We start from the raw sequence: 19,642 nt of genomic DNA, 5'->3' as shown, positions 1-19,642 counted from the left end.
TTTTCAGTGTACCAGCTATAGTCAGCAAGGACAAAGAAAAATACCCCCCATGACCCACGCACCCACCCACATAAATGCATATGCCAATATGTCCACAAAGTAACGTGCACTCAGTCGGTATACAAAAATTCCTAATAACCTCTAGCCTGCAGGCAGAATGGCATCTGTGCTTTGTGGTAGATTATAAAAGACTTTGCACTTCCTTTAAACATACGTCCCTCTGCACAGTGCCAGCTATGCTAGTGCGAGGAGCAGTTCTCCTTCCTCAGAGGCAACCTCGGGCTCTGCGGAACTCTGCTGATACATCTTGGAGGGATTTTTGTCTTTGCAGATAGGGCAGGCCATAGGGAGGAAGCTGAATGATTGCTGGGCTGGATTAGTGAGGCTTTGTGGCTAGCAGACTGACCTGAAGTTGAATTTGCTGGAACTTGGAGAATTGATGGAAGGCGTTGTAGAGGTGACTACACTTGTAAATTCAGCTCCCGCCCATCTGAAGGCCTTGCTGTAACCCATTTTGGCCACATCCACAGGCATACTAAGCTTGTTATTTAGGACTGTAGTTGCCTACCTAGTATAGGTTTTAATAGAACTGGACTTCATACCTTTAACTAATGACACTTCAATGTGTTTCACCGCAGGCAATGAGTGGTAGCTTTAGCCTCTAGAAAGGGACCATTTTTCAGGTAGGTAGTTTTGTCACAGGGACACAAAACAATCTGGTTTCATTTCATGTAAGATAAGAAAACATAAAGGTAGACCCACAAAGAGCTCCCATGGGAAGAGTGATGGGAGTTTGGTGCATTCCTCCTCTTTCTGCCTTCAGAAACCTCCCTCAGCACATGTTACTTATTTGCCCATTTCTCATCTTTGGCACTGAAGTATATCAAAGTCCAGTGAATAGCAGAATACTGAATTTCAGAAAGTGGAGAATGAAATGGGCTAATAAGGCTCCAAAACAAAGTTCTCCTTTCAGACTGTGGAGCAGATGGTGGCACCTGTGGCAATATATTTTCTTTCCTTCCCTTCCTGCCACTGCTGTACTAAGAGCTGGTGAGGAAATTTTGCATCTGGGCTGGTAGTTTGCCATGAACTTTAGCAAAACTGTGATAATGTTATTTGTTAAGGGGATTGCAAAATATCCCAACTGCACTATTGAACTGTTCTTTAGCTTTTCTTCCAGGTGTTGAGCTTACAGACTGTTGAAGCTTTCTTTAAGGTTCTTTCTTTTTTTCCGGAATCCTTAGAAAATGAAGAAAGTTGCCAAGATGCCTCAGATGGGTGTCTAACCACAAGTAAAAACCCCCTGTCCCTCAGTAAAGACAAAACATTAATGCCTCCTCTGACTCCTTTGGACAAAAAGCTGAAGGTAATTTTTAGGCATTGGTGTTTGCAAACAGAAAGAGATGCAGGGGGAAGGAGTAGTTTGCATGTTGTTGTATGTATTTGCAAACACTGAATTTTTAGTGCTTTGTGATGCTGCTTTAGAGAGCAGAGAGTTGTGAAAATTGTCCCTGTGAGTAGGACTGTCACTGTGAGTAGCTATGTGCAGCAGCTAACAGCTTGGGGTAGGTTAGCAGTGCAAGGCAAGGTGATCCCATCAGATGGTTTGAATAGAATGTGTGCTTGTTGTTGTCCCACATTTCCTCTGTTTTGCTCACCCAGCTGGGTAAGCTCCAACTTTGCCCAGATTTTTTCTTTCTGAGAGGCATAGAGATAACCTGGGTCAAAAGCTAAAGGGCTTCCAAGTGGGGCTTGCACTGCAGTGGCTGGCAACACGACTTAAGTGCACATAATCCTGTCTTTTTTGCCTCTGCAAAATACTGCTGAGACCCAGCCCCAATTATCTGTCTATATAACATGTCTCTTTTCACTTTTCTCACTTTTTGCAGACTGAATGTCTGCAAGCAGCTACCTATGGTAAGTGACTATAGGCAGAGCAACATAGACCACAGAACAGGAAGAGATGGCACAGCTTTAGGGTCTTTCTGGTCAGAGAGGGAAGAAGGAGTCTTTGATGAAACTGGAACAGGCAAGGAGTGAAGAGTTACCAGGTGGGATGAAGAACACATGGCTGGCTGTGAAAGGGAAAGGTGTGGGAGGCAGACACTGAAAAGAGCAGGGAGTGAACAAGAGGAAAAGAGACCTAGGGCTGGCCCTCGAAGATCACCTTCACTAGTCCATGTACATTTTACCTGTGCAGACTTTTTTTGCTTGCCGAGGATCTGCTGAACAGGTCTTTTCTGTCTGTGAGGATAGAAAGGTGAAAAAACAAACAGGTTAGTGAAGGGTGTAGGAGGCAGGTGATAAGGCAGGATATGCAGAAGTGGGGTATCCAGGTGGGGAAAGACACTGGCAGTGATGGTGCTTCCTGAAAGTCATGGGTATCCCATGCCTCCCCTCCATCTCCCCAACTTATCAGGCCAAGAATCAGCCCCGGCTGCACACTAGATAACATTAGCAGCGGTACCTCAGTCGGAGAAGAGCAGAAGCCAGCAGTACTAAATGAATGTAGAGCCCTTCTGTGGAGAGAGATAAAGGGCAACCTGCTTCAAAGGAGAGGCAGTGGGTCAGTGCTGGAGAGGCAAGGCAGAGGACATTTCTATTTCCAGGTGCCCTAGAGATTTGAAGAGATAAACAGTCCTCGCTGCCACTAAGCCTTTCCCCATCAGACTGCGAGCAATGGCACTGTAAGAGACAGGTGGCCTCGTGTTGCTTCATGGCTGTTGCTGGGTGATCTGTAGGTCTTCTGCCAAAGTGCAAAGTGAAATTCCCAGAAATTGCTGAACCTGGGATAATGACAGGAAGTAGACAAACAAGTTGGTGGGATGATGGAAGTTAATCCTCAGTAAGACAAAAGCATCTTGGGGAAAAATGGGCATTTTTATGCGATCTCACCCAACCCCTTCCCTTGCTAGGCCCTAATTTTACTGTCTCCCAAATGTCTTTATACTGCTGATCTGATGCCAAGTAGTACATGCAAAGGGGGCTGAAGGGAAGAATGTCAGTATGTCTCAGTAGAAAGACAAGGAGCTGGAAAATAATTTGAAGGTAAAGAAATAAACCAGGAATCAATAAAGTGGAACAAGTTTTAAATATGAATTCCTCCTTCCCCCCCAGCAAATTGGGGAATGGTTGGTCTGAAGGAAGGAAAATAGCTGGAAGAGAAAGGAAAAGAAAGATGTCCGTACTGTTTTATGCTATACTAGTAGGAGGGATGCAGGCTGATAGAGGGGAGAGGGGACCATCCTAAATCTTATTGTTTTCCAGCTGGCTCAGGTTGCTGGTGTTTGCTATTCTCATGATATTGTTGATAGCATCTGTCTGATGTACTAATGAAAAGATGCTCCATTCACCACTCAAGAGAGGGATTAGGCTCAAATCGCCATTCCCGCTTGTCACTCACCAAGAAATTAAAATCTTCTTTGAATGTGGAATTTACTGACCCCACGGGAGAGCCTAAGATGGAGGAAATGATGCTTTAGACATGAGATCACTGAAAGAAAATAATGCATTAGCTGGAGAGATTTCAGCTTTCAAAGCTGTGGCTGAGAGTCATTGGGCAGCATTACACAGGGGCATCTAATTTGTGCTCCTTTCAGATCACCACCAACACCCTTGCCATTTCCTCCTCTGAAGGAATAGCAGAACATAGCGCAGGGACCGCAACAGATGGATAGTTTTTAAAGACTTTATATGGCCAATACAGAAGAAGCTTTGATCTGAATCTTTCCTAATGGAGGAAAATATCTTCTTAATGTCCTGTTTTTATTGCTGACAGCTGGCCACGTCCACAAGTCTGGGTCAGTGGCTGTGGAGAGAAGCACTTCGAATTTCATCTGAGCAAAAGACTGATGCTCACAGTGATGCCTTAAGCAAACTCATTACATGTGCTTGTGTGGGAAGACCAGCTTCCTGTAGTGCAAGCCCGTGATCTCTGATAGCCTACCTGGGCTGTGAAGTTTCTCAGCAGAAGTGAGCTGGTACTAAACTAAATGGGCATAATGACAAAGAGCAGCAATATCTCAGGAAACTAGATGGTTGGTCAATGATACACAACAACTTTGAGTACTCTGGGTTCCTCCACAAATTACTGGCCTGTGTGGTCTTAGGAAGTCTGTGGACAACCTCCCTCCCCAAGTTTTTGTTAAAAAATATCTTTAGAAGCATTCAAGAAATAAAATCCTTTAAAAAATGAACTGTGGATTCAAGTTTTCACTATTTTATGTTGGTTGTAGGGTTTTTTATTTGGTTTTGTTTGGTTTTTCTTATTGTTCTAGGATTAGTTTCTGTTCATACTACACACAATTTTGTTGGAATAATTCTGAACTTATATTCTTTGGAATATAAGTGCAGTATAAGCCAAAATGTGTTGCAAATTGAAGCAATTCTGTGATAATTGCTGGAGTTATGGATTGGTGGAGGTACAAAAGAACACAATGTCACTCAAAGCCAAAATCTCTTTTTCTGTTCCCTTTTTTGCATGGGTTGGATAATACTGATAATTTTGGTTTAGCATCTTGGTGTGTCCACTCTTACTGTCCACTTTACTCAGGAGTTTTCCAAACCTGTTCAGTACATCTTTCCACAGCTTTCTGTTTGCACTGTCAGAAATGGCAATGTGTTCAGGACACAATAGGGTGGACATGTTTTTTCTGGACATATCCTTTCTGCCTGGTTCTGTGTTTCATAACTGAGGATTAGAACATAAAAGCCTCTCCACAAAGTGTGGGAATGCTTTACCATGTATGTGAGGTTGCTGAGAACTGATGGAGCCACTGGCTATGACAAGGTATAAGGATGAGGCAGATCAGGATTAGTCTGGAGGATCAGCTCCTTTTACCTCTGGAACAATCCTTGCTAACATCTCTGCAGCAGCAGCTCTCTCCAACTCTCTGATGAGGGAGGACTCTGAACCTCCCGAGTGAAGCCTGTTCTCATGCGGTCACAGAGGCTGATGAAATCTCCTCTCTGGAAGACTTAAACTGTATCTGAGCTCCCCTAGAGACGAGCACAGCTGGGCATCCTACAGCTTGTGTCATACCTGCAGATCATCCCTGAGAGGGAAGTTCCCTGGATGGGCTACGCAAACAGAAGTATCTCCAGAGACCACAGCAGTAGACAGGTCCCACGTCTCCTACAGGGCATGATAGCAGGAAGGTAAACTCAGGCTAGCAGGGGTGGGGGTCTGCCTCAAGGCTGCCACAGCTGTCCTGCCTCTTTTTTCTGCTAGAATTGTGGTAGCATGGATGTTGAAGTTGAAATCCCTACCCCTGCCATGCACGTCCATCCAATAACATCTCATCAGGTCAAGGAGATTGGCACATCTGAAAGCTGTCACCCTAGCAGTGAGAGCGTGCAAAGGTGATGAGCTAGCCCAGGACAGACAATCACTTGCCAGCTATTTAAATAGCAGGTATGGGGCTCTTTTGGGAGAAGTGATTGCAGAGCAGGGCCGTGGGGCTTACTGCCTTGATAGCTTTGCCCAAGGGGTGCTGCAGCATAATGAGCTTTTCATTAGTGCAATGAGTGAGAACGGCTGAACCAGATCAGCATAAAACACTGTTTAATGCCATATCCTGCCTGTAAGTCCACCCAGTGGCAAAGTCTTTGTGGAAAATAAAAGAGCAAACAAGTATGTAGTAAATCTCCCAAATGTTCTCCCAGCCTCCAGCAGTCTGAGACAGATGTTGAATCTTTGTATTTAATTGTGCATTTCCCCTGCAGCATCTTTATCCAGTTATTTTATGAAACCACATCATACGCGTTTATTACCCACACTCTCCTGTGGAAAGGTGCCTACAGCTGAAGGTGTGCTGCGGGAGGAAGACTTGTGCTTGCTTGGACTTGCCTCTAGTTCTTGCGCTTTATCTTTCGAAGAGACCGTGAGCAGTAATTTATTTTCACCTTATTTATTGACCTCAAGGTTTTATTATACCTATTTATTATAGCTATTATGGCTTCTGCCTTCTGTCATCTTTTCTTTAGAGAAGAAGGCAGTGCTGCAGGCAGCCAGGAGCCTAAGTCACTGGGTGTCTTTCATAGAATCAGCTAGGTTGGAAAAGACCTTTAAGATCATCAAGTCCAACCTTTACGCCAGGAGAACTTTTTTCCAGGAATGACCTTGGCTGAAGCTGCCCTGGTGTGTGTGCTGGGAAGTACAAACTGGCCTCAAGAGGGGCCTCCTGGCACTGTGACACTATGATACCCCTGGCCAGTGCCAGAGCCCCACTTACCTGTGTGCCCCAAATGTCCCTCCATGAGCATTCCTAGCCCCTCCCTGGCCACCCAGATGTGTCAGAAAGCAGGCACTCGCTGCTGGTAACCCATGTGGGACTTCTCTCTCCCTCTTAATTTTGCGGACAGCCCAAGGAGAGGCCCATGCAGTGCCTTGGCATTAGGTGAGACAGTGATGCTGGGACACTGTCCCAGCAGCAGTGGTCCCTAGGGGCTGGTTGGTGGAAGACACTTTGCAGGGCACTGACTGGCTGCCCTGTGAAGGTGGAGCTGTAGAAATGAGGTGAGGAAGCACAGGAGAGATCAGTGCTCCTCAGGGAGTTGAAGCATCCTTTGCCTTCTAGCCCATTGCTAGAGGCAGACATGAAGCTGATGAAAAATTGAGAGGTAGGCAGGAGCCATCATTATGTCTTGCTTCAAGGGCACTGATAAGGTCTTGGTGGCCTTGACCAGCCTCTGCCTGCAACCTCTGCGCATGGGACCAGGAGTACCATTTCAGCTCAGCCCTGGGCCTGAGCTGTGTTGTGGTCTGCCTCCATCTCTTTCACAGCTGTGTCTGGCCATAGACACTGTGTGTCTGGAGCCTGTCACATGGACTGACTTCCTGGCTTGACCACAGACCTGTCTGGCAATCATTGGACTGTGTTTGGCACTGGCTACCACTGCTGGGACTGACCCTGACCTGCGAAACAACTTCTCAGCTGGACCTTGGACCTCCTTCATCACCACAAGCTCACCTGATGATCCGTACTCTCAGCAGAACCTGAGTCCATCCCTGGGCCTGTCCTGCTCCCACCTTGTGGAATGTTATGGGAAAAGACTTTGCTGGAGAACCCTTGCCCTGCCAGCCTTGTCATCTCCCTTGTCTCCTGGCTCCCTGTTGCTTAGGAGCACCTGGCCCCTCTCTCTGCCCTAATGGCAGCTTTCCTGCAAAACAGGTTGTCTCTGCCCCACCACCCAAGTCCCACTCTTCCTCTGCAAGTCCAGCCTTTTCTCCTGCAAAGCCCCACCACAACCCTGCCCTCCACAGGGTCTGTCTCCAAGCCATGCAGAGCCCCAGCCAACTCAGCCTCCTGTGGTGGCACCATCTCACCAGGCTAGGGTGGGCGCTAAGCTAAGCTGCCACCTGGACAGTCCCTGGCTGTACCTATGGTGACAAATACGTCATTGAGCTTCAGGAAGAAGCCTAATGTGCACCCTGGATACTGGATATTGTATATTGTTTTAAGCCCTGGAGGAAAGGCTGGGAGATATTACAATGGGAAAGGTTAAAAATACAGCTGTTGTGAGCCCCCGTCCCTGTGGTGGGGTGGAAGGGCACCACCCCAGCATTGCTCTGAGGCATTTGGATCAGCGCACACAGATTCCAGTGGATTAACACTGCCTCTTGCAACCGCTCTGTTTTAAAGCAGATACAGTGGTCAGTGGGTGACCAGAGGCTTTGGGTGAGAGGGTCTTTTCCAAAGCTGGAGAGCATGGTGAATAAGCACCTCTCGGAGCAGGGCTGGGCTCAGTGTGAGCATGCTGTGTTAGCTGGCAGGCGAGGTGGGACGCTGTACGGCGCTGTCAGGAACGAGGCCAGCAGATTCCTCAGCGATGGGGTAGCTCTGAATGACCTCAGCACAAATGGTTGGCACAGCTGGCGGACTCCTCTGAGCACCCTGCCTGCGCCGAGGAGGGCCCAGGGCCCCAGCTCTCTGTCCAGGAGGCACCCCTTGCCCTGCAGCGCCCTGCAGAATGGCTTGCTTGCCTGCCTCCTGAAGCTGGAGGGGAGGAAAGTGTTGGCAGCTCACCAAATTGTTAGTAGAAGAAGTAGGAAGGCAATGGGGAAAGTCAAAGAGCTATTCCCATCCCAGCATCAGGCAAAGCTGGCTCTGAAAAGGGCTGAGCAAAACTGAGTGCTGGAAACTAAGGGATTGTGACTGCTTTGAAAAGCTGCCATCAGTGATGTACTAGGTAAATGCTTATGGTCCATTTGCATATATACAGACAAAATGAGTATTGTCATAGACTACGATGCTGAAAAAGCAGTGCCATTTTAGATTCTGGTAAAGGAGCTTGATGTCTATTTCAGCAGCTTACTCTCACACATGCCTTTGCTAATAAGCCTCCATACCACCAAAGAGTGCTCTCTTGAGTTTAAACGGCATCAAATCTTCCATCATCCTAGATACTGTTGGTGCCTCTTACAGTACAGAATGGAAACTAAAGAACCGTGTGGGTTTGTGTAGCTCTGAAACAGGAGTACAAACCTCCTCACCCAACCTACCTCCTGTGGAAATCACCAGTCATTAGCCAGGGATATCGTGAAAAAGGGTTCACACTAATGCCAACACTGGAGAAACTGAGTGTCCTGATAATGGTGTGTTGGAACAGCCAGCCCCCTCAGGGGCTCTTCGGGTGCTTGCTGGAGCCCGGCCAATTTCTCTTTGAAGGGGCAGTGTTCCAGTTGCAACCGTACCTCTGCCATCAACTGACTTGAGCACTGACTAACAGGAATTCAACCCTGATCCTTTAGAGCTGTGTATGTGGTGTACTTGAAGAACTGTTGCTATTCTGATGGGATTGAAGTGGGCTGTTGTGTGTACGCTAAGGAAGAGGGATAAGGGAAGAGAAAGGAGGATTAAAGAGCTGTGGGAGAGTCCTTCTTGATTAGGTCTCTTCGCTGCACCTGCTTTAATCCAGAACATTGAAGGACTTTCCCCATCTGTGGAGCATCCTTCAAGAATGAGTGTGAAGGGGCAGGCTGGAGTGGCACAAGACGTGTAGGTCGTCAGCACCACAACCTCACTCCCTACCTCTTATCCAGAAGCACAGGGACAGCTGGGGGCCTGACTGTGCTACTCAGGACTGAATCTTCTTGCCTGCTCTCTGAAGAGAGGGTAATTACCTGCGCTGGAGACCCAGAGTACTTATGGTTACGGGGGCTGCTCTGCTCTCTTCTGTGAAATTGTCTTTCACCTCTGTCATCAGCCTTCCTCACAAAACTGTGCTCCCAGAGGGAGCGCAGAGGCTTATCAGGGCAGTTCAAGCCTTACAGGTGCCCTGCGTGGCCCCAGCTCTAGGGCACAGGGAGGCCTGTGTCACAGCTGCACACATCCCTGCTGCAGATACACAAACTGATCTGCCTCCTCAGGAGAAAAAACGGCGCTTCAGAGCCAACATCTAGGACCTGCACTGTGCCCACGACCCCAGGAGCTGCTTTCCCCTCCACACTCAAGTGGAAGAAAGTGGACTTTGGCACAAGTCTGGGTGAGATGGGTGAAATGCCTGCAAGTCACTGTAGTTACCATTAATAATTTCAGCTTCAGCATAATGCTCCATGGTACTGGTGTGTGTGAGGAGCCTGACCCACTGGGCTCCATGAAGGGACCTTGAAGCAGTCATGGTTTGTGCCTGGTCTCTAATGCTCACTGACACAGTCTGTCTTGGTAGTCAAGCGCAAGCTCTGGCAGCCCACAGTCATTCTGAGCACTGCCATCAGGGACTCTTACTTGGCACAGCCCCAGAGCAAGGCCCATGCACCAGCCTGGGGAGCTGCTTTGCTCCCTCAGCTGTAATGAGAGCCCAAGCTGGAGGGAGCGGCTGAAAAGTGTGGGTCTGCTGAAGGGTCCCTTGGGCTTATGATGGTATGGCTAGTACAGAAACAGCCACTCACCCCGACGCCTGCAACACCTCCCTCTCCATAGACAGGACAGATGGATAGCTCCCTTCCTCCTGCCGCTCCCCCTCTTTTCTTCCCTCCTGGAGGTCACCTTCAGCAGGGAGGCAGCGTGCCCCCACTACCAGAGGCAGGGGAAAGGGGCGGAGCGTCACGCTTAGCCCCGTAATGCCTGGCAGCCCCCTCTGGCTGCTCTGTGCAGGCTGAACCCAGCCCAGAGGCTGCAGCGGGAGAAGCAAGGCGGTCCACGGCTGGCTGTCAGTGCTGTGCTGCTGGAGAAGGTGAGAGGCTTCGTGCGGACAGGGAAGAAGTGTGGGAAGAGAAGTGGCAGCCGTGGTGGGATGAAGGAGGCTGGACAGGAGCATAGGAGGGCACCCACCCGTCAGAAACTGGTTTTGGAGACTCCGGCGTAGCACGCCGGCGCAACATGGAGTGCACCCATTTCCCACATCTGGTTGATGGTGAGCTCCTTAGGTGGCTCTGCCCCAAAAGGTTGCTGTTTGTCCAGTTGTGTCCAGCGGGATGGTGCCGTGGTAGCGGCTGGTTGCTTGGGAGGAGGGTGTGATGGGGCTTGGTCCCTGCAAGATTGTATGTGCCACCTTCTGCCCAAGGAGGCTGCTGCATGGACATTGTGGTATACTGCTTGCTTACAGGGCTCTCTCTGGGGAGGCTCTTAGGTGTTTCTGCCTAAGAAGAGCGATACGCATTTCTGCTAAGGGGACGGTCATGCAGTTCTCCACAGTGAGATTAAGCATTAGCCTGCTGACCACTTTCAGAAAGAAGCCCATAAACCTGTCCAGAAAGGCCAGAAACAACCACAGCGATAATCTGTTCAGATCCTTTGCCTGTATTAAACGTGGTTTGCACTAGAGTGGACCTCATGGGGAAAAAAAATAGTGCCATTCTTAAGTTAAAAGTTCCAGAGATGGAAGGATATGCTTCCATACTGTTTGATGAGATTTTCAGGGATAAATGTCCTTCTTCACAAAATATGCACTGCAATTGAAGCCTCATTTCCGCTTCAGCTATTGGTTTTATTGTAATACTTTTACTAATTATAATGCTTTTACTAAGGGAGAGCCCCTTTTAGTGAAATTCCAGTGCCCACAAAGGTACGCATAGATGATGGAGTCACTTCTTTGCTATCTGTTTGATAAGCTAAAAAGACTGCTCCCCAGGAAGTTTCCCTTGTAATTGGCAGCCCCATTGCCATTCTGTCATTCTCATAGCTCTTCTCTAGTCTGTTTTCCATCACACCATGAACACCAGCACAAGCTTGCTGAACTGTGGTCTCACTGATACTGTTAAAAAGATAGAAAACATCCAGTAGCTAATTCTGTTCACCTATCAGCTAGCCTCTGGAAGGGTTCAGGAAATTTACTCTAGAACCCATCCTTTCACATCAGTGTATTTTTTACATTAAAAAAATCGTAAAAAAGAAACAAAATAAGAATGCAAAGCAGAGCACATGGAAGGAAAGCATTTCTAATAAAAATACAAAATCCACTGGTGCACAGTATTCTCAATTCTAGTGAAGATGTCATCAGCAGGTGGCCAGCTCTTCAGAAATACAGCTTTCCTAACTCAGCTGTTTTTCAGAGATTAAATTTCAGACTGTCTCAGGGCATCTGTGTGTAGGAACCTCTGTAGAAACCAGAGTTCACTGTAAGAGACACTTCGTCTCAGAACAGATCTCTTCTTCTGTTATAATCATCTGTCTCAGTCTATGTAAAGCTGAGCGGCTATACCTTTTTTTTTTTTTTTAAACAGTGAAGCTTATTTTCTAAATTTAGCATCTGGAAAATGCTATTTTGCCTCTCACCGCTGATGTTTCCTGTGTCTGATGCTTTCTGGACATTCGATTCAGCAAAGTGAATGCAAAATAACATCAGTAACCCTTGCAGCATTAATCTTCTAGACTTGTATCTGTATCATTAAGATGTATATCTATATCACTGTAGATTACTTCTGATGCAATTCTGTATCATCCTACATAATAAGGCCTGCAAAATGAGGCTAAGCCAGATCTACATTTCTAGGTTTACATAGTGCCCATTTTATCTACAAAACAGCATGAAGAACTTCGATTTGTGTGGAGTTAGGACACCAATAAAATACATTAATTTCCACTATACTGGGCTTATTTTTAAATCCATTAAAAATGTGTGGCTTATTGATTTTGACCAATGGCAGGATTAATTTGTACAGACAGCTGTCAGGGAACGATCAGTGAATGGGATGTTTCTGGCAGGTGCTGTGTGAACCAATACAGGGCTGAGAACTGCTCCAAGCTCCTACCAGTGATTTAGAGGTTGATGGGAAACCCCCTCAGACAGGGTCCTTACACAGTCCCTAGACAGAATGAATGTGGTGATTTAATAACAACAGAGACACCAAGTGTTCTGAATTACTTGATACACTAAATCCATTTGAGCAAAACGGGATTTATTAAAGGTGGTGCGAAAGTATTCAGGTAGAAACACAGCAGGCAACAGCCAGAAAGGGACGTGAAGAGGAAGTGGAGTTTTTCCCCCAACACGCTCACTAATTTGGAAAATCTCTGGAGTCTTCATGAATATATAAGGCAATGCAGCTTCTCAGTGTGTCAATGAGAGAGGTGGTGGAGTCTCCGTCTGTGGAGATACTAGAAACCTGACTGGACACCTTCCTATATAATCTGCTTCAGCTGTCGCTGCTTGAGATGGGGAATTGGATTAGATGATGTCAAAAGGTCCCCTTCCAGCCTAAACACCTCTGTGATTCTGCCATCATAGCACTGTTTCTGTTATACAGAGGTTACACTGCCCTTGGCTCTTGACATGTATGGAGTGCTTTTCTGGACCAAATATATTAATCATTTTGGTTGAAGAACCAGAATAACATTACCTAGCCAAAAGGCACTGTATGTCCATAGGCTAGCTCCTCCTCAGCTCCTCAGGAAGTTGGAAAGCATCTCCTGGTTGTGGAAAGGTTGTGAATTTCTTGCTGATGTAATTAGAAACTCTTCTGGGGAATTAGGGTTTCTCACATGTTGACAGCCTGGAAAAAAGACCTGTAGCAAGGATGAAGCACAGGAAGGATAGTGAATGAAAGAACAGTTTTGAATAGGAGCCTGCCTGCTGCCTTCAATACAGCACAGACAAACAGTGAGTGCATCTTGGCCAGAGCCCTGGTGACGTCCTCCTTAGTGTTTGTCACTCTGCAAAGGCAGATGGCACTCTAGAAGGTAACAGAGGTAGATGCAGAGCACCCAGGCATGCTCCACTCAGTGGTGACCCAAATCTGGACCTCACTTAGCTTCTTAGCTAATGGCAGTGGCATCTCAGAGAAAGACCTGTCAGCTTTGGCTATTTCCTGAAGTATGGACTGGTACTGTAATCAGTTTCCTCAAGGGCAGCAATGGCCAAGCCTGCAGACTGTTCTGGAGTGACTACAGCTGGGGCTTCCTTCATATGGAGCCCTGGTCAGACCCACAGTGTTGTCACTGTCCCGCAAGACACTCTACCCATATCTTCTGGCTGATCTTTTTCCCAGGCTGGCTATTTCACTTTGATGGTCTGCTCTGTACCCAATCTGCCCTCCCATGCCAGGGGCGCCATGCATGGAAGTAAGGATCCTTGGCACCTATGTCACAGTTCACATGAAACGTGGAGTGGAAGGACACAAGTTTTGGGGATTATTTTTAACTGCAAAAGCTTATGTACTGAAATGTTTTGACTCCCAAAGCTGGAGTGAGAACCAAAAATATTCAGAGAAGCATGTTCTCCCATTTACAAAAGCAAATTTTTAGACAGTAAATAGAAGGAACGAATCATTAAAAAAATAGAATAATGAATCATGTAATAAATAATACAAATAAAAACAGATTAATGAATAAATATTCAAAAACTATATCATTATTGATTAATACAGTAAGTAGGTGCACTGAGAAGATTCTAACCTTTGGGTTAGATAGCACTAACAGGTGGCCAGCCTACAAGGGAAGAAATTTTGTCTAACTCAAGTTTGAGAAATTAAGTTATCTGAGAAGATTGTGAACCATTTGCTGGCAAGAACTTGTACATGACCATGAATTTGATATAGGATGAACACTGTCTTACAGAAGAGATCTTTTAGTTGGGTGTGTCGTCCCCCCCCAAATATAAATCTAATGTGTTCTGCACAAGACAAGCAGACATCTCTTCTGTTGTTACACTCCCTACTTAGTGTGGCTTTAGCCTATTTAACATCAAGGAAGGTCTGTGCCTTTCAAAACTCTATTACATTTTAAGTTTTTTATCAATATTCCTAGCTAGGTCTCTTTAAAACGCTCTTTCAGCTACTTGTTTTAACACTTAAATGTGGCAACACCAGTTTGGCTGGGCAGCAAGCAGGAGGACATCAAAGCAAGATCTCTAAAATACTTTCCAGACTGCCTTTCACTGTGAGTTTCTCACCAGCCTTCCATTCATTCCCTCCCATGCATACACTTGTTCATTGTTGAACTCCCTATGGACTTTGCTAACTTTCACTGCTGTTGGCTCTCACAGCAAGCTAAAGCCTTTGAAGAAAAGTAGGGCAAATTACTTTGTGCTTCTGAACTGGATAAGACTTAATGCAGTCTAGGAAAGAAGGGAAGGGAAGAGAAGGGGAACTCTCCCACAAGCAGTCCCAGTCTCCTGTACAGAATCAGCCCTTTTGTAGTTTTCCTAGGTTTAAATAATTCTGTTGCTAAATTAGTGGATTTTTCAGAATGACCAGATTAGGCAGCAGTGGAGGCTGGAAGTTGAAGAAATTGTAAGAAGCTCTGGACACAGACAGAGCAATGTAAAAACTAAGGGACAAGGCTTCATTCTTTCTGCTCCCACTCGTATTCCTAGGATGCCAACTCCTTTTTTAGCAATGTAAGGCCTTATTCCCTCCCCTGAAGATGTCATGCGTGTCAGAATGTTTGATGGGAAGAGATCCTGAGTTTGTAGGTGCAGAGGTGAGCCACCATTTTTACACCAGAGCTCTGTCTCACTGCACACTGTTTACAACACATTCAAGAATCCTGCAACCCTCAGGCTGTTGGAGTGCACCCTGGGCTGCATTAGGCAGTGTTACCAGCAGGTCAACGGAGATGATCCTTCCTCTACTCAGTGCTATGAGGCCACATCTGGAGTAGTGGGTCCAGTTCTGGGCTTCTTAGCAGAAGAGAGATGTGGACATACTGGAATGAATCCAGTCTGTGAAAATGATTAAGATATTGGAACATCTCATACAAGGAGAGGCAAAGAGATCCGGGACTTGTTTAGCCTCAAGAGGAGAAAGCTAGACAGGATCATCTTATTGGTGTGCATAAATACCTGTAAAAAAGACACAGCCAGCGTCCTCTTAGTGGTATTGAGTGACAAGACAAAAGGGTCTCAAACACAGAGTTTCTATCTAAGCATAAGAAAAAACGTTTTTACCACAAAGGTGATTGAACACTGGAACAAGTTGCCCAGAGCAGTTGTGGAGTCTCCATCCTTGGAGATAATCAGAACTGGGGGGGACGAGTCCAGAGCAACCCACTATAGCTAACCTTCCTCTGAGCAGGAGACCGCACTAGGTGATCCCTGGAGGTACATTCTGACCTCAGCTATGCTGTGACTCTGGTTCTGTAACCTTGCTCCAAAGGCAGGAGGGTCTCCCAGGCCTGGGGGCCTGTGCTCAATGCACAGGGAGGTAGTCAGGGGGAGAGTGCTGCCATAGGTGCCTTAAAATGTTGCCTTATAGCTGGCTTGGGGGGACTGAAAAGCATTTCTCTGAAATGGGTCTGAAGCAGCTGGTCAGAATGCCATTGATGTCCAAGCTTCCTTCCTGCCCAAGTTTCTTGGCTGCACAGATGAGTGACTTTGGGTCAGAAATGTCAGCAGGCATGTGAGGTACTGAGGTCCCTTTGGCTTGCTCGGAGCACACTGCCTGACTAGTAATCCCTTTTTTGCCATGGGCTAGCTGTGCCGCTGCCTAAGGAGCAAGTCCATCTCTGCTGCTACCTGAAAGACTTTCTGCAATAAGCAGTAAGGGTGTGTTTCTGAGTAGAGAGACACGGTCTTGCTGCACTAGGCTAAGGAGATCAAGAGGACTGGGTCACACTGTTAATTTTTTTGCTTGTTGTCTAGCAGCTTGGAGACTAGAATAAGAGGAGGCCTGAAAGCCAAGCTTTAGTACAGCTGACATAGAGAGGTGATCCAGGCCCCTGAAAAGAGAGGCCCCGTGGACTACAGTTAGAGAGTCAAACTTCTGTCTGGAGGCCAGAAAGGATTAGAGGGCTGATGGAGGTTCCCTTCAATACGGGGACATATCGTATGATAAGGGGCTTTGCCCATAGGTGTACTGTATAAAAGCACAAGCTCAACTCTAGCACAGCTGTGAGAGTACTCAGGCTCCAAACGGCAGAAGCATCCCCTGCCATGGCAGGGTTTGCGTGGCGAATTTGATCTGGTTTTCTCTGTGCGTGTTGTGATGTTCCTGACTCAGGCTGTGGTGTCTCTGCAGCACTCATCGATGGCCGAGAGCTCTGCTGTGGCTGCGGCAGCGGCAGGGACAGCAGCACCAACCATGCTAGAGGAGCTCCTGGAGATCACAGCTCAGAGCCTGGTGCGCGCTGAGGTGGCTGAGCACTATAAGGTTATTCGGGAGCTGGGCAGGGGCAAGTACGGCCATGTGATGCTGGTGACCCACAGGCAGAGAGGTAAGGAACTCACTGTGCCCTGTGAACTACTATGCCTTTTCTCCTCTTTGCTCACCAGAGTGTTGGGTGGGCTGGTGGTTCCTTGGGGCCAGGCACCAGGCAGCATGGGGATTCCCCCGGGAATGCTGGGGACAGGACCTCCCCAGCCAGGGACCATCCCATTGCACCCAGGGGACAACCCAGAACATCAGGTAAGGTTATAGTGATGAGGCAAATGCAGGGTCAAGCCGGGAAGTCAATCCACAAGTCAGGATCAATAGGGCTAGGCATCGACATGGATGTGATGTAGCTGGAAACCAGCACTCCCATCATGCAGCTCAGCCAGGGAGCGAAGCCCCACGCCTGAGCTTAAATGGCGCCCTAAGGGCCATGGACAAGAGGGTGTAAGTAGAGGTCTTAGGTGGGGTTGGCCAAGGCCATTAACGCCTAAGAGTGCCCACAGGATCCTGACACTACTCCTTCCCAGTAGTCCCAGTTCAGACTGGTGGGCTCACATAGCCTGAACTTCCCTGGCGCTGCCCAGTGCTCCTGTGCATGCACTGACTGGCTCAAAACTCACACCAGTGGCAACGCCTCTTCCCAGATGTAGTGTCCACAGAATAAATCCACACAAAGCTTTGGGCCAGACACCTCCTGTGGCTGTGAGTGTCCAGACCCATGGCTGCTCAGTGCCCTCTCAGTTCGGCCTTGAGGAGAGTGACTTTCAGGGGAGTCTAACCCACTCTTCCCATTCCCAGGGACTCCTATGGCCCTCAAGCTGCTACCCAAAGCCAGTACCAAGCTGCACACCTTCCTGTATGAGTATTGCGTGGCACTCTCCCTCGCCACCCACCCTGCCATCATTGGCATGTTTGGAATTGCCATAGAATCCAGCCAGTACTATGGCTTCCTCTATGAACCAGCACTGCACAAAGATCTCATCTCTATCATCAAACCCCGGGTGAGTGCTAATACAAGACTGTGGGGAGTGGGACTGTAGCATTTGGCTGGCTGGGTCAGAGGGAGGTAAAGGCAATGGGCTGTTGGTCTCTCTGTGGTCTACAGCACTGAAACAGCTTCAGACTTGCAAGACCAGAAATGCAAAGGTCTTCCCCAGCGCAGAGCAAGCAGGTGAAAGCGTAGCTAGCAGGGCTGCCGAGGTGTCACGAGTGCGCTGCACTGCCTGTCTCTCTCCCTGGGCAGGACGGGATCCCTGAGCCAGCCGCTAAGCAGTGTGCCAAGCAGCTCGTGAGCGCGCTGGAGTTCATCCACAGCCGAGGGCTCGTGTACCGTGACATCAAGCCTGAGAACGTGCTGCTTTTTGATCCCGAGTGTCGGCGCATCAAGCTGACTGACTTCGGGCTTACACGGCCCAAGGGTACCAAGCTCAAGCTGGTGGCTGGGGTAATCCCCTATACCGCCCCGGAGCTGAGCAACACCGCTGATGCCCAGGGGGTGCCCATTGACACCAGCTTGGACGCCTGGGCCTTTGGCGTGCTGCTTTTCTGCCTGCTGACTGGCTACTTCCCCTGGGAGCAGAGCCTGCCAGATGACCCATTCTTTGAGGACTTCATGCAGTGGCAGGAGACAGGCCTGGAAGAGGACCTGCCCCGCCACTGGAAACGCCTGACAGCCGAGGCTGCCTTGATGCTGCGGAGCCTGCTGGCCCTAGATCCTGCCAAACGTGGCCCTGTCAGCGGGGTGCTGCGCTATGTCAATTGCCCTTGGCGGCTGGAGAATGGGAACAGTGAGGAGGCTGCGGTGAAGCCCTAGAGCCCGCTCCCCATAGGGGCAGTGATGGCAGGTCTCACCCTGCAAGGGACTTTAGAGTCTGGGGCACCACAGTGGCCTGGGTGTGAGAGGCTATGGTGACTCAGAGAGCAAGCTCTCTGTTGCCATGGAGCCAAGCTCCTTCTCCAGGTGATGGTCCTCAGCCCATGGCTCAGTGCTGCCCAGTGCCACCTCCTTGTGCTTCCTTGGGGCTTGAAAACATCTCCTTTCTTTTGGAAATAACTGTCCGTGTGTGAAGCCCACACTCGCTTCCTGGCCACAGGGACTTCAAGGTGTTTTCTAGGTGCTGCGGCACCTGCCTTGTCTTGAAATAGAGCAAAATATGTACTTTCGTGTTTCTGTATGTGGCTCTTTTTCCTTCATAATAAAACGTCTGTGGGGCCTGCTTGATGTGGGAAGGCAGGGGCATGACAGAGCCTGCAGCCATCTCAGGACAACCAGTACAAGGCAGGGACCACCCCTGGATGCTGCCTGGGCCTCCACCAGGACCCTTGAAGGGTGGCTTCAGGCCAGTGGGATGGAGGTGCTGGGAAGCTCCCAGCACGTGGCTGCAGATGGTAGCTGGGGACTGATGATGGCGTTGAGAAGATTATCCACCACCAGCCTGAGCACATCTCCTCCACCTTGCGACCTGCTTTCAGGTCCTAAGAGAATGTCCTTCACACTCTCTTAGATGCCTGGTTACCACTCTAGAAGATCTTACTTCTCGCATTTTATCACCACTTTAACCCTTCCCTAGCAACATACCTGTCCTAATCCCCTAGTGACCTTCTAGGTGCACATTTTAATCCTGGAAAGAGGTAGAAAGTAGAGAATTAGGGGTTAGAAGCAATTCTTACTTTACTACCTCTTTCCAGTCTCCAGGATTATGCTGTTGGTAATCCTTTCCAGCTCCTAGCCTGACCCTATTGCTGAAAACATGCCCAGCTCAGTTTCCATTCTCAGTGGCTTAGTAACTTTTAAAAATGTGCTGGTCCAGCACTGTATTTTCTAGCATCCCAGATTTTTTTCATCTCAGATCCTTTCCTGCACACACTCTTCCATAGTTGCCTCTAACTCTCTTTTGCCAGCATCTTCTCACCCAATGGAATTTTACTATTACTTACCTTCCCCATTAACATTCCCTTTCTACTACCCATCACCTGGTAAACACCTTTCATTCATTCTTCTCTCAGCAACATCACCTTCATACTACTCTTTTGTACTTTTCCTGCTCCCTACATCACTTATCCCTTGTGTCTTCCTTCCAACTCCCCAATCTACCTTATCAATCAGCACTG

At 48.1% G+C, this 19,642-nt stretch overlaps 1 protein-coding gene across 3 annotated transcripts; it reads left to right on the top strand.

Annotated features, from left to right (window-relative positions):
- Nucleotides 1-10,263: 10,263 nt before the first annotated feature.
- Nucleotides 10,264-18,693, top strand: LOC115607483 (serine/threonine-protein kinase SBK2-like). 3 transcript variants are annotated; one of them, XM_030484835.1, is made up of 4 exons: nt 10,264-10,356; nt 16,397-16,592; nt 17,330-17,532; nt 17,775-18,693. In XM_030484835.1, the coding sequence occupies exons 1-4, from the start codon at nt 10,354-10,356 to the stop codon at nt 18,342-18,344; spliced, it is 972 nt and encodes a 323-aa protein (XP_030340695.1). In that variant the 5' UTR covers nt 10,264-10,353; the 3' UTR covers nt 18,345-18,693. The 3 variants fall into 3 exon arrangements, with proteins under 3 accessions (XP_030340695.1, XP_030340705.1, XP_030340685.1); XM_030484845.1 differs by lacking the exon at nt 10,264-10,356 and adding an exon at nt 12,490-13,130; XM_030484825.1 differs by lacking the exon at nt 10,264-10,356 and having other exon boundaries at nt 16,015-16,592.
- The last annotated feature ends 949 nt before the right edge of the window (nt 18,694-19,642 follow it).

The sequence above is a fragment of the Strigops habroptila genome, chromosome 1 (genome assembly GCF_004027225.2).
Source record: "Strigops habroptila isolate Jane chromosome 1, bStrHab1.2.pri, whole genome shotgun sequence".
NCBI lineage: Eukaryota > Metazoa > Chordata > Aves > Psittaciformes > Psittacidae > Strigops > Strigops habroptila.
This window is presented reverse-complemented; position numbering and strand designations above follow the sequence as displayed.

Coding starts and splice junctions, on each gene's coding strand:
- LOC115607483 (XM_030484825.1), top strand. CDS start 16,364: ATGTTCCTGACTCAGGCTGTGGTGTCTCTGCAGCACTCATCGATGGCC. Junction 16,593..17,329: donor GGTGACCCACAGGCAGAGAG/GTAAGGAACTCA, acceptor TCCCATTCCCAG/GGACTCCTATGGCCCTCAAG. Junction 17,533..17,774: donor TCTCTATCATCAAACCCCGG/GTGAGTGCTAAT, acceptor CTCCCTGGGCAG/GACGGGATCCCTGAGCCAGC.